Source organism: Anser anser, assembly GCF_964211835.1.
Source record: "Anser anser genome assembly, chromosome: 13".
NCBI lineage: Eukaryota > Metazoa > Chordata > Aves > Anseriformes > Anatidae > Anser > Anser anser.
Genome location: NC_139734.1, coordinates 23625223 through 23639706, shown reverse-complemented (window position 1 = coordinate 23639706; position 14484 = coordinate 23625223). Strand labels below are relative to the sequence as shown.

Genomic DNA, 14484 nt, shown 5'->3' with positions numbered 1-14484 from the left:
TGGCTGTCTCAGACATCACTGGCATAGGGGAACTGGCACAACAGTCTTCCACCATTTGCTGAAGAGAATGGCAGAAAGCTGGGTCAGTCCCTGAGACAACTAACTCTTGTTATCTATTTCAAGAATTATAGCCGAAGTCGTTCTCTCTCTCACTTCAGGAGCTTATAAAGCTACAAGAAATAAAAACAGTATCATAAATAACTTCTCCGATATGTATTCAGAACTAAGAGGGAGTTGGTTCTCCCCCTCTATTCTGACCCCGCGAGACCCCACCTGCAGTACAGCATCCAGCTCTGGGGCCCCCAGCACGAGAAAGATGTGGACCTGTTAGAGCAGGACCAGAGGAGGACCACAAAAGTTATCAGATGGCTGGAATGTCCTAGAATCACAGAATATCCCCAGATGGAAGGAACCCACAAGGATCATTGAGCCCAACTCCTGGCTCCACACAGGACCAGCCAAAAATCAGACCGTATGTTTGAGAGTGTTGTCCAAACGCTTCTTGAACTCTGGCAGGCTTTCCTAATGCCCAACCAGAACTGGCCCTATCCCAGCTCCATGCCCTTCCCTCGGGTCCTGTCACTGTCACCAGAGAGAAGAGATCAGCGCCTGCCCCTCTGCTCCCCTTGAGAAGAAGCTGTAGGCTGCAATGAGGTTGTCCATCAGTCTCAGTACTCACTAGTCTGAACAGTATTTACTAGTCTGAACATGAATATTGGACTTAAACCAGTAAAAGAGATCATCTCTGTCTTCTATTTCAAATGTGGCAATATCCCACTAAAAAGTATCCTCCAACCATCTACTCCTGTTTTCATCAAGCCTCATTGTTTCCATATACTTAGCAATAGCAGCTTTGATTACTGAAACTGGGAGTACTTGTCCCCAGTTTTATCCCTGTTTCCTCTCTTGTATTTATGGAATGCATTCACCCGAGACAATGGAAAAAGATCACTTTCCTCACTGTTACTAGTCACTGGCCTCTGTGCTCTGCCAAATTGCCTCAACGAATGCATTGCAAGGGATTGTTTCAGACCAAATGATTAGCTTTTGGTATAGGAAAGAAAAAGCGCATACAAATTAGAACTCTCTGTTAGCATCAGGCAACATGCTGTGATGTTTTGAAACAAAAACTGCAGTTGTGATTTCTACACTGCCTAATGAATTCTGCCCTCGTGTTCTTTGCCCTTCTATTTAAGTTCTTAGACTGCAATGGTAATGGTAGTCGCTAAGTGACTACTTAATGCCACAGTAGGGCATTAAGCAGTGAAACTAGCATCTGTCATGGGTAAGTTCGCTCTCATTCTCTTTGATCTCCTCCCAGTTAGAACACTGAGGTCCAGTCTTTATGTATTTGCTTAATTTTACAACTAGGGTTAGTTCTGTGAAACTACTCAATGCATATCAATAAGCATGTGCAGATACATTTGGATTGGTGGCACATATATACATTTACTGACAACAGCAATTCCATTGACTACAGATTATGTATTTTTTTATCTATGTATACAGGTTTTGAGAATCATATTCCAGAATTCCATCAAAAACCCAGCTGAGCTGCCTTTAATAAATGATAGAGTGCAGCTACAGAAATTGGCAATTTCTTTGATTTTAATTGTGAGGGCTTTTTTTTTTTTTCCTTTGCCTATAGAATAGTACATGGAATGCAGATTAAAATAAAGCCTGCCAAATCCATCAAAGGTGTGTTTGCTCTGTAAAGATAAGGGTTTCTTATAGCAATTTTGATTGATTTTTTTTTTCATAGAATGAAAAGACATTTTAAATAGGTAGTTTATCTGACCACATTTTGTGAAAGGAGACTCAAAATTGACATGAATGCTGCAAGCAGGATTTGTTTTTGATTTTTTAAGTTAAAATATATTCAAGCAAATTTCTTGATACCTCATTGCACAATAAAGGTAATAATGTCACCTTTACAGTACCTTATACCATAAACTAATATAAAAAATGTCTTAATTACAGTTTAAATGTCCCATTTGAATATATTGTCATAAAATTGAATACACCATAAATTTCCAAATACAGGATACCACTTTCTCTGGCAAGATAATTTAATGAGATATTTAAAGTCAGTGTTAGAATATTTGGACCTCAAACTGTAATAGGCCATATTTAGATCTGTATTTTAAAGGAGCCCGTCCAATAATAGTTCCGTAGAAAAGTGTTGTTCTTATTCTGAAAAGCATGTGTTATTCCATCTCTTTCTACATGTAGTTTTGGGATGTTAGATAAAATTTTTTGCCTGATCTTTGTTCATCTTCATGATATCGAGTGAAGAAGGCCAAGGCCCATACATTGCTGCCTAATTCACCTCTTTCCACAGGTGAAGTGTGCTTGCTAGAGGTGCTGTTAACAGCCAGAAAGATGTCTCTGCAGCCATCTGCATGCAGGGCCAGGCAGCAGAACCTTTGTCCCCTGCCTCTCCTGCAAATATCCCCACTGATAGCCTGTATTCAGCTGCCATGCCCCAGAACACTTCCTTCCACTCTGGGGTTACCCACCACCACCTCAGCTTTCAGCTCCTGGCTACATACCAAATCACTTTCTTTGTAATGCATTCTGGCTTTTGGATGCATGAATTCCTGCTAAATATAGACAGCTCAGGCCCTATCCTGAATATCAGTGTCCTATGTCAAAGAGTGAAAATGTCCTACCTAAAGCTCAGAAAAACACATACCCCCAACATGGGCACATACGGTGCCGTTCATTGTTTATGACTCCCCCTCTTTCAAGGCATTCTGCAATTCACCATACAAAGAACACTATATGCAAATTCTTCATGTGTTGTGTTGCACAGAACAGCAGAGAGACAGCTGCCTGCCTTGTGGTAGATTCTCAAGATGATGGCAGAAAAAGCCCATGCTCTTGTGTCCCCATCCATCACCACCACGGCACTCTGTCACCCCAGTACATGTGGCCCTGCTCACCACTTCAGGGTGGTGGCCAAAAACAGCAGGTAGGAAGACTCCTTGCTCTCCCTGCCCACCTTAGCCATCTCTCTGCCTCTGGGTAGAGGGCCATGTCTCTGCCCAGGGAAGGGAGAGTAGAAAGAAACCGGGTAAACACTGGCTGCTTCACAGGCTCAGCTGCTCCCCTCTCCTAGCACACGCACAAATTCCACACTCCCTCGCAGGCCGCAATCCCAGCTAAAGCTGACTGCCAGCACTGACTGCCCAGGGAGATCGGCCACCCTGGCAGTTGAGCAGCCACACATCCTCCCATTGGTCTCTGCCTGGCTGTGCCCAGACATCCATGTCCTGCTCAGACACTTAAACATGCCACTCTCAGGGGCACATCCATCCTTGGCTTTTGCTGTCATGCTCTGCTTGCTTTCTGCCCTTCCTTTCCTAGCTTGTTAAGGCTCCTGCCAGGGAATGATGGGAGTGGGCAAGGCAAAATGATAGATTTATGACCGAGTGACTCAGGAATGAGAAATAATACTTCAAAGAGCTTAAAAGAAAACACCTGCAGCCCAACACCACCCCCACACTCTTCCCTCTCGTGTTATGGTGTCACTGAGTTAATTCTCTGGAAATGTATGACCATCACAGCCCTTTGCTGCACCTTCTGCTGCTACTTCCCGGTTGCAGATGCTCCTTCCCTATTTAGAAAAATGTAATTTCAGCTCTTATCATAAAGCCCAGGGGTGGTTTGCTTTCCCTCAGGAGCACAATAGCTACTTTCAGATCGATGCAACTCCTCCACTCCCCCGAGAAAGCTGTTTCATGTAACTGATGCGGCACAAAGCAAACGTACCTGATCTCCTTGATGCTCTCGAGTTTGCACATAATTTCTTGCTCATCTGCCATGCTGATTTAAACCTCCCGATTTAAACCTCCTGTGAAATGTACGAAATGCCAGGGAAAACAAAAACAAAAACAAAAAACCAACAATCATACAATAGACACAATGTAGTCACCCCCTCCGAGCATACGGTCTCTGAGCCTGTGCAGTAGGCTCTAGTGGGAACTATGGGACTTAGAGTCCAGCTTCCTATTTCTGACTAGGCAGGTAGTCAGCAGAAAAACTACAACACCCACAAGGCAGAGTAAAGCTTTCCTGCCCTTTTTCCTGCAACTACATTTTGAATCAATTTGTCACACCTGATGTCAAAGATTGTTAGGAATGCAAAGAGAGCAAAAGGTGACCTCCTGAGGTCTATGCAATAATTAGCATTTCATTAAATCATTTGAATTATGGAATAAGCACTAAGATCATTGGATGTGTTTGTGATTTTGATGTAAAACATAAAAACATGCTGTAGCCGTTACTACTACTGTGCTGTTTTCTTGTAGGTACTCTGAGTGATGAGGAGTGCATATATGGAGTTCAGAAGAGATACATTTTGTTCTTTAGGATTTTCTTTTTTATTTCTGCCACTATACATAGCAGTCTTAGTTTTGAAAAGAATAACAATGCAAATAAAACAGCTAAATTGAGAAAAGTGACCATTTGCCATACTAAGGACATTCTAGCCATGAATATCAGAGCACTTCGCTTCTTCACATGTTGGTGAATAGAGTCACTGTCATTCCTCAGACAGGCAATTATATTTCTTCTTCTGTAGTGTATTAAGCATTGTTTTTTAAGTTATGAAGATAACAGTTATATCTCAACACTTTGGAAGGTCAAAAGAAATAGCTCTAGCTACCGTGCATTGTCTGAAACAAATACAGAGAACCTGATGAGAAACCCACCATGAAAATGAAAGCAAACAAGAAAACTGCAAAATGTTCTGTATTACAAAAGAGATTTAGGCTTGTAGAAGGGAATGTGACAGGCTAACATTCCCTCTACCTTCTTCTGAGTTCTGGCCAGGAAGGAAGAATAGGCTTAAATTCCTGAATTCTGCTACCCAGCCAGTCTCCAAAGAATTTATGCTAGTATATACCTCTCCTGCCCTGCCCTGCCCTGCTTAACAAAGAAGTTTAAGCAAACCTTTTGTAACTGAGGCAGCAAATGTTTGTCAGTGGGATTTTTTTCTTCTTATGCAAATTACATTGAATAATCAATGTTATGTGATGCAGATCAGACCCTGTTTCAGGCAGTGTGAGAAGCTGAGAAGCTGAAACTCTCTTCACTGGAGATGCAGTTTGGCCTTTTTTTTTCTCTTTTTTTTTTTTTTTTCTGCTTTCACTGATCAGTGGGAATGGGCAATCCGGCAAATCAAGTCAGTCATAAAAACTTCAGAACTCATGGATGATATCAGAACCAGTGCACTGCAGCTTCCTGCTTATTTTTTCCTAATATTAATATATCTAGTCATCTTTTTAAACGCTTTTAGTTTCTAGTGAAGTAAATGGGGATTTGGAATGACCAAAGACTCCGGTTTCAGATCTCCATGTATTTAAAAATAGCAAAAATTATTGGTTTTCATTAAGCACAGGTGAGCAGAATATTTTTTTCTCTTTGGTTTACCTGTGTTGTGCAACTTGGTCTTTAATATTCTCTTGTCCTCTGTGACAGTATGTTTTCTCTGAGTGATTTTGCTGCTGCTTCTATTTACACTGCTGTCCTTGGCCTGCGTTGGAGCAGGGACCCCGTTTTTATGCTCACCTGTGAAGTAATATCAATTTGCATGAAGTCATAAAAACAACACAAAGCTCAGAATGTCATGCGTTATTGCAATAGCTGCTAACTGAACTCAGACAATCCAAGTAAAATAGCTGGTTCTGAGCTAAAAATTGATCTTAGAATCTCTTTATGTGCCGCAGTTCCCAGAATTTTATATGGAGTATGTGTGTAGCACAATGGCCTTAAGGTGCTGGGATTCACTTTTACCAATTTTCTACCCATGTTCCTTTTTTGCAAGGAAGTTATAAAACGAAGTGTGGGGAGACTTGGATGATAGTGATGGAGTTGGAAGAAATAAAAATCCAGAGAACAAACTTCAGAGCTGAGCTGGTATGACTGAGGTTTGTCCTCAGTCTGAGGCAAGGAAGTTGTTCATAAGCGCTGGAGCAAACAGCCCCAAAGTGAGATCCCTAAAAAGACATAATTAGGGAAAATAGCTGAACTGATTTTTGTATGTCCTGTCAAAAGACAGGACTCTCTTATTATCTTACCCACAATAAGGATAAGGATAAATCCCTTGATGGGTTGTTTTTCAGCATCCAGTGAAGCACCTGGGTTGTTTCAGGATGTGAAGCAAGCCACATTCTCTCAAGGATCAATTGTGGCTAGTTTGATTACATTTTTACAACTTACTGGTAAATTGGTACTTGATTTTCAAGACATGGTTTTTACAAGAGCAGAGCTATCAGGTGTGAGGTCTTACAAGTTGCAGATGGTTGGTATCTCTAAACAGTGAGGACTTTCCTTTCATGAATTTTCAGCATGTTAGCATCTACAATCTTCAGATATGGGGCAGGATACCTTTATAATTAGCAATGTACAAATCCAAGGACAAAAGCTGATGGTTCCTGTCCCAAATACTTTCTCTAAATATAAGGCAAGAGAGAACATGTGGGTACGATAGACAAAGAGAACAATGAACAAAAGAGGAGAGCACTGGCCATCACGATAAGCAGTGGTTGGGGTTCACCTTGTGCCTGAGCACAAGTCAGTCTTCTCAGACAAAAGATTACTGATCTGTTTATCATTAATAATAATTAATAATCAATAGTTAAAGAGAGTTAAAAACTCAGGATGACTTGTACAAAACATCTACATTCTTTTTCTATCAATTCCACTAGACAATAAATTAAGAAATAAATTGAAATTTTCAAACATTATAAAAAACATATTTCAGATTCTCTTATGAATCTTCCAATTAATGATTTTGAGGATTTATTTGCATTATACAAGTCCAATTTTTGTAAATGTATTCTTGCAGGCATAGTTCTGGAATAGGTAATGAAAAAATAGCAGCTCTAACTTACTTCAAAGTGCTCACAAAGGTTGATACTTACAGTGTGGATTTAAGAATTTATGTGGATTTAAGAATACTTTTAATAATGTAGGGATACTTTTAATGTTAGATAAACAATACCCGAGGAACAATTCCTATCCCCTTTCTTCCTTACCTCCAGGACAGAATCTTTAATCCACCCCTCCAGTGTTAAAATTCAGATCACTTATCTGTCTGCGCTATTCTTGTTTTAATACTCTACCCATTAAAACATTATTGGAGTATTTATAAGACAATCTCCTGGGACTAGCACATGCTTTATGCAAGTCTTTCTCTTCCCTTCATTTTCCCAGAAGAGTGAGACTTTAACTTTTTTATATAGCTTATTTTGAATGTATTTATTCTTACTTTATTTACACAAATCCGTTTATATAAAAGCAAGGTCAAAGAAATACCACTTGTACTCAATACACAAAAGTCAGCCATGTGGGCATGAGGTATGTTAGGTCTCATTTTAAGAAATTAAAAATGTAGGTGTGCTATACACATGATGGTAGGAATTTGTTAACTTTACCATTTGTGCAAAACTAAAAACCATTAGCTCTGCAGAATAACAAAGCGAAGAAACAATCCTTAGAAGTATTCAAAATAAATGAAGGCCTGAGGAGAACCATTTCATATCAGTAAGTAAATTCCCATTGCTTTCACTAGGTCTTAAGTCAGGCTCTAGATAGATAGTAAGTAGTCTTTTGGAGCATGCATTTAGCTTGAGTTCAGCATCCACATGAAATCAGTGCCTGCTGCAGTAAGATATCCTGCTCTTCCCTCGATTGTGGAATCAGCACAGCTGTCATCCTGTGCCCTCTTCCCTATGCTGCCTTTCAAGTACAGTGAATCTGCTTGACATTTTCTATCCTCTCAACTCACTCTGTTTTTCAAAATGCGGTGGCATTTTTTTTTTCGTTGATGAAGAATACAGTCCTTTATATGAGGCTTCTGCTATTGCTGCCAAATTTCTGAACGTTTTTTTTTCAGTGTAAACTTTCAGCAAAGTGACTAAAGAGGAAGAGGAGAGTATGTACTTTCACCACTGCTGTCAGAGGTAACAAGGTGAGCAAAAGGCGTATTGTACCCTGGAGAGACTAGTCAGTATCCTGATTGTGCACTCTGAGATCCCTACTGTTTCTAGAGATAGAGATGAAAAATCTTTTTCCAGACTGCAAAGTAAAGCATCAGTACGTCATGAAGCATGCTGTTTTATGGACAGAGCAGAAGGCCAGGGTTTGTCCGTCTGGATTACTCTTTCAGCTCTGATGCTAATACTGGCAGTCCAAGCACATTCAAACTGGTGTCATTCAGCTTTTTTTTCACAGGTCTGGACAAGTGTCTTAATCTCTCTGTGTTTCACTTTTTGTTGTATACAAAATAGGTCTGACAGTTCTTTAAATGATCGGAAATCACTGCACTGATGTTTCACGTGTATTCTCTTGCTATTTATAAACTTTGATGTGTGGGATATAAATAACGATCAGTTTTCTCCCAGCACACAGGTAAGATTTTTTCAATGGGAGATGTGGGACTAAAGCAAACTGCCATTGAAAAAAACCTCCCAGTCATCTGTTCCTGAAAAATTCATCCTTGTTCCTATTTGATCCTTTTTAAACCAAGAGCTAATAGGCAGATACATTTCAAAACACGTTTTAGTATTATGCAGACTGAACTCAATGCCAAAGTACTACCCTACACACTGAGCACCAGTTTGAATTTTGTTGCATTTAAAAAAATTAGACACTTCCATTTAGTATAAATTCATTCCATACACTGATACCACTGTGACAAGAAGTCTGATACAGAACAGTTCCAACTGCAAGAATGACTTTCCCCCCCCCAGGCAATCATCCCCCCTAGAACAATCAATTCTACACGGCTGGACATAAAGATATATATTTTTTCTTTTTTTCTTTTCTCAGCATGTGCTGGATTTAACACATTAACGTATGTATATATATATTTTCTTTTTAAACTATTTTTAACTATTTAAAAAATACCATTAAATTCTGTGTACATTGCTCATTATTACAGAAGTTTTCACGTTATAAAGAATGCCCTGATAAACTTTTATCTGAAGTTCTATAAAATGAGCCACTGTGACAGATTTAGTTACGTAACAAGTGACATATACAGTAATATTGTACATTTTGTCAGCTTTTATCTTCATCTGAGCATCTGAAATATCTTTCTAGTCAAATATCAGTGAGTTAAAGCAGCCAAGCTGTAGCATTTTTTTTTCAAAAGATAGAACTCAGACATTTAGTAGTTTATAAGGTCGTCCAGCTGCCAGAGGAAACTTGGAGATGTGAAGGCAGGTGAAAACTTGTGCGGACGGACATTAAAGAAACGTGTGCAACACGTTTTGTGAAAGAAATAGCATGCACAGAAATTGCAGTTACGCTTGCAGAAAGCCTGGTACACCAGGCTGGAAGACTGGAGAAGCCCCCCCGCTAACACACAGAGCAGGCCCGACCGCGGGCCGCCGTGCCGCGGGGCTGGGGGCGTTACCGCGGGCACCACGGGGAGCGGCGCTGCCAAGCCTCAGTAAACAGAAGAGTCAAAATGGCGCACCCTGAGGTACGGAATTCACCTCAAATTCCCGAACTTTTAAAATAGAAATTCCTTCTGTATCCCACCTGGTTTCTGAGCCTTCAAAACATACTCGAGTCACATTTGAAGGAATCCTCCCTACAGCTAGTGGGGGAATACTTTTAGGGAAGGCTGCTGGGGTTCCGGGGAAGCCGGAGGCGTTCATCAGTACCGCTGGCAGGCGGCAGCCACACCGCAGCCCTCGGCTCCTAAGAGCACCCCGTCTTTGTCAGCCCTCGAGGCGTTCGCTCCCCGCGCGTCCCGGCTCTGCTCCTGCGCCGCGGGCGGGGCCCGGGCCCGGGCATGCGCCGGCAGCACCCTGGCGCCGGGCGGGAGCGGAAGGCCGGTGCGCGCGGCCGCGTGTCGACGGCGCGTGCGCTGCCACCGGGAGCGCGCGCGGCGCCGCGAGGAGCCGGGCGCCCGCAGCGGCGGGGGCTGGGCGCGGTTGCTAGGCGACGGCGCCCGGGCAGCGGCGTTGGCCCGGCGGAGGCGCGGGCAGGGATGAGGCGGAGGCAGCGGCCCCCGCGCTCCCGCCGCCGCTGAGCCCGCTCCCGCCCCGTCCCGCCCGGGCCTCGCTGCCCGCTCCCCCCGCTCCTCTCCCCTCGCTCCAGCCTGCCCTCCCCCCTCCATGCGGCGGGAGCGGCCGGAGTGGGGCCCGTGCCGCGGCCGCGCCGAGCCCCGCCGCCCCTCGACTCTCCGCCGCCAGCCGCCGCAGGGAGCCGCGGGCGGTGTCTGCAGCGACAACAGCGGGTGAGGCCCCGGCTGCGGGCGGGGGTGGGCGCGGGGCGGCAGCAGGCGCCGGGCACCGCTCCCCGGCGGCGGCGGGGGGGGGGAGGGATGCTCCGCTCTGCGTGACCCGCGAGGCCGGCGGGACGCCCCCTGCCGCCCGACGGGCGCTCTCCGGGCCGGGCCGCGGCCGAGCGCGGCCTCCTCCTCCTCCTTCCTCCTCCTCCTCTGTCCGCACTCGCGGCCCGAGCCGGGTGCGTGCCCGGGCGGGGCGCGCGGGGCCTGGAGCGGGCGCTGGTGCTCCGCCGGCCCCCGCACGCCGCGGGAGTGCGGCCGGGACCCGGGAGCCCGCCGTGGCCTGGCGGCGGAAGGGGCCTGGGCGGGGGCTGCGGGACCGGGAAACGCGCCCGATGCCGTTTAGCGATGCCAAGTGCAAGGCTGCGGCAGTGCGCTGCTCGGGGATGTGCTCTGCGCCCGGGCATGAGGCGGGGAGCGAGAAACGTGCGTTATAAAAGCAAGGTGATCCAATGAGGAAATTACTTTTGTAGAGGGTGCCTGGTGGTCGCTGCTCACAGCCTTCCGTTTCTCTTTGTAGCGCAAGTGTCAGTGAGAGATGGTGACTTACGGCAGGATAGGTGAGGTTTAAGGCAGCTTTCTAACGTGCTCATGTAAAAATGTTGGTTTTCATAGCTCTCTGCTTTTCTGTTTTGAGACTGTATTTCACAAGACCTGTATATTTCCTTCAGTAACAAAGCAGTCAGACAGTCAGCAAACAAAGCAGACAGCAGTCAACAAAGTAACAAAGCAGTCAGATGGAATGCAAAAGCTATACTGTGTCTTCTTAAGTTGACAAATGTGCATATTCTGGTCACTTAATGACCTCCATGTGATATACTGTCTTTTTTTTTTTTTAAGCCTTGTATTGTAGTGATAGGCGGGTACTGTCATAAATTGGAAGGAGGAATAGAAGGAAAATGAAAGTATTGCTTGTTTATGAACTTCTGCTGAGCATATCAGTAGTTCGGTGTGTCTGGGAGTGTGCAGCAGTCCGGATCCGTCTGATTTCATATGTTCAGTGCGTTTGTTCATTTAAATGGTTGTCTATGAAGTAGTCGCTTTTGTACAGGAAGCACCCTTTGTTAAAGAAATGTGTATTTTACTTGCCAGATTCTGTAAATGGACTATGGTATGTAGAACTGAAAGGTACATTTTACAAGTGTAGCTAACATTGCTTACAAAATGATCTTCGTGTCTAGCTGGAAAAGTGGGTTAGTGGGGATGTCAAGGTCATTTTCACATTTAGAACAATTCAACTGCGGTTGGAACATGTTATTTTTTTCTTCACTGTCACATTACCCATATATCGGTCCTGTAGCTGCTGATATTTTCTGGACCTGTCTTCTAAAATGTTCTAATGGTTACTGAGTTTTAACAGAAGTCCTCTTTAAAGCTTCTGTAAAGCTATTGCATTTCATGTGAATAATCCCTTAAAGATGTATTTAAAAAATCTAACAGCACCCAAAGTCACTAATCAAAAAGAATGGAAACAAAAGATGTTAAGAGGGTGAATGGATATCAGTGACACTTTATGTGCGGATGAACTAGTAGGAAAGTCAATTCTTACCGTCAACTGCGGTGAGTAAGTTCTAGCTTTCAGTTCTTTGATCTTTTGGGATGCCTTTTCCAATGCAAATTATTCCATTGTAGTCATCTACTGTTTCTGGCTTTCCTAACCGCTTTACAGTATGCAACTGAGATGTCATTTTGTTAAACATTTATAGTTCTATTATAGATCCGCAAATAATAGAAATAAAACAAATTGCTTTTGTCACTTGCTCTCTGTTACTATTTACATCAAGGGCAGAAGCACTGGAGCTCTTCTTACTCACCTATTTTGATTATGGAATCTGTTAGACATAAAGGGCTTTGAGGAACCATGTGTACATGGCTGGACAGGTGTGCGTATGTGTGGATATACACATATTTTTTGTAGGGTTAACTTAAAAGACTGTTTTTTCAAGGCATTATAAATGAGAAGCATGTTTGAGTAATAATACTGGATTTTTTAAAAAAATCTTTCCATCTGTTACTGTTTTTTTCTTATTTTTGCCTACTTTTTTCTTTTTTTTTTTTCTTTTTATAAGCTATCTTTGATGTCATGTATTTTATGGTAACATAGAAAATTAATCTGGAAGTAAGAATACCATGGCCAGCTTTGGAAATCTAGGCTTACTGATTCCATTACATGCAGTATTGTTTGATATGTTTCAGATTTAGGAAACACGTGTGGAAGTGCAGAGCTAATCAGTATAGGATCCCCTAAGATGTAACTTTATTGCTCTGAGGTGAGCAATTTGTTCATGAAATTGGCCATAATAAGAGAAACTCTTCATTAGCTGTCCGTCTCAACTCAAATATATATATTGTTTCTATATTTAAATAGTACTTTAGCTAAGTATCTTTCAGTTTTAAAGGAAGCTGTTGTATTTCATATTCTTACTTGAGTTATTTTTGACTTTGCTTGCTAGCAAACCGGGGTGAATCACCACGTCAAAATAAAATCTAGACTTTACATCGTTTGTTGTGGGCTTCCTCTGGAATTTCATTAGGCTATAACAGTACACTATACTTAAGCCTTTTACAAATCCTAGCTTATGCCAAGGTACTTGTTGGTTACCTAGCTGAAATATAAGAGCTCATTTTCCACATTCAGTTCATCTGGAGAGAGTCCCCTCATCAAGATTAATATCAGTTCTGATTAGTCGAGTCTACTTGTTCATTTTTCTAGGGAGCAATGCTATAATACAGTCAGAATATTAAACCTTAGGCTAAAGCCAAAGAATCAAACTAAAATTATTTTTAGTAAGGGCATCCACAAGAAATTTGATATATTTGCTCCTTTAATGAGCCCACAGACACCTCAGCCAAATCATACAAAGTCAAAAGTAGGTCAGAATTTTAAACTAAAAACCATGAGATCACCCCTCTCTCTTCCCTCTTTTCTTTCTTTTTTCTTAAGTTCAAATAGTAATTTTAGACTCTTTGCCAAGTCTTTTTTTTTTTTTTTTTTTCTGATTTGTAGGTTGTCCTGACTGGGGGGGAATCTTCCTCTCTCTCAGGCCTAGTCCACATGTAGATCATCTCTCTTTAAAGAGTAAGATACAGTTGCCAGAGCATAGGGATCTGCTGTTTTCATTTTTGAAAGCAAAACAGTAGGCTTTTCCTGTAGTCTTCTTGAAAATGATTTTCAGGCTTCTTTGCCTTGGAAATGAACAGCGTTGTCATATTAGGAATGAATAAGTCTTAGAATAAAAGAATAATTTAGGTTGGAATGGACTTCTGGAGGTAATCTAGTCCAACACTCTGCTTAAAGCAGACCTAATTAGTGACTGACCCTGTTTTTGCAAAAGCAGCATAGCAAGTCTGAAAATCTCTAGCCACAAGACACTTTTAAACCCTTCTTACTGCTTTCCATAAAGGTACTGTTTGATGCTAACTCAATGAGGTGTCTCTGTCTGATTCTGATGTTTTTTTTTAGTAGCTTCTGAAGAGGCTGGTTGTGTATCAGGAAGCATATATGCTAGCTGCTGAGTTCGTCCTGCTTCCTGTGGGATGGCATAGCAGGTAGGGGTCCACTTAGTATATTGAGGCCTTTAGAAACCGAATACACTTTGTTTTGCAGGTTTCTCAAAGATTACTTTGTTACTAAATGAGATTTTTGGTTAAAGGAGGATTTGGTTTAGTCTACCAAAGTAGAGTTCTAAATATTCAATTACAAAATTACAGTCAGTATAAGTTAAAATGATAGAATGCATCACATGTTTGATGTGTCTTTGACTTCGCTGCACTTACAATTTTATGTTTTCTTTTCCTTCCTAGAGCATTAATGAGTCATATGGATCTGCAGGGTAGCAGCCTCCTATCTGAATGTGGATTAGGAAAATGAGCATAGTATTGCTTTGGTTTTAGATTTCAGTCCATGATTTCAGTTCATAAGGAACTGCTAACAACTACTCTTTCAAGGGGTTATAATTCTGCTCTCATATTTTACGTGAGGATGTCAACTGAAGCGTAAATGTTGCCTTGGTAGGGACAACAGACTTTTTCAGTAGCAAATATGCTAGCCATAATTACTTAAGATTATTGGAAAGAGAAGATTGGTGGAAAGAGGTACCACGTATCGTTCTGACACCCTTTTTTTGAATGCATGCTTACTGTCTAGGGTGTGGTATTTTTTTTTCTGTCTTTTT

The 14484-nt window shown here is 42.3% G+C and overlaps 2 protein-coding genes across 15 annotated transcripts in view; one reads left to right on the top strand and one right to left on the bottom strand.

Annotated features, from left to right (window-relative positions):
• The window catches only part of ZC4H2 (zinc finger C4H2-type containing), a 54614-nt gene extending 44862 nt beyond the window's left edge, over positions 1 to 9752 (bottom strand). The window contains exons 1-3 of the mRNA XM_083797338.1: positions 9556 to 9752; positions 5437 to 5574; positions 3775 to 4679 (exon numbers count right to left, since the gene is read on the bottom strand). Of these exons, the coding sequence (XP_083653464.1) occupies positions 3775 to 3827 (53 nt within the window). The 5' untranslated portion in view covers positions 3828 to 4679; positions 5437 to 5574; positions 9556 to 9752. The remainder of the gene's footprint in view (positions 1 to 3774; positions 4680 to 5436; positions 5575 to 9555) is intronic.
• A 136-nt stretch (positions 9753 to 9888) lies between these two features.
• The window catches only part of ZC3H12B (zinc finger CCCH-type containing 12B), a 44420-nt gene continuing 39824 nt past the window's right edge, over positions 9889 to 14484 (top strand). For 11 of the 14 annotated variants that reach the window (XR_014571952.1, XR_014571953.1, XR_014571954.1 and 8 more), the window contains exon 1: positions 9889 to 10258. The gene's annotated coding sequence lies outside the window, so the exon portion shown is untranslated. Of the gene's footprint in view, positions 10259 to 10419; positions 10754 to 10848; positions 10870 to 14484 lie in introns of those variants that run through there. The other 3 variants (XR_014571961.1, XR_014571962.1, XR_014571963.1) reach the window with 2 other exon arrangements.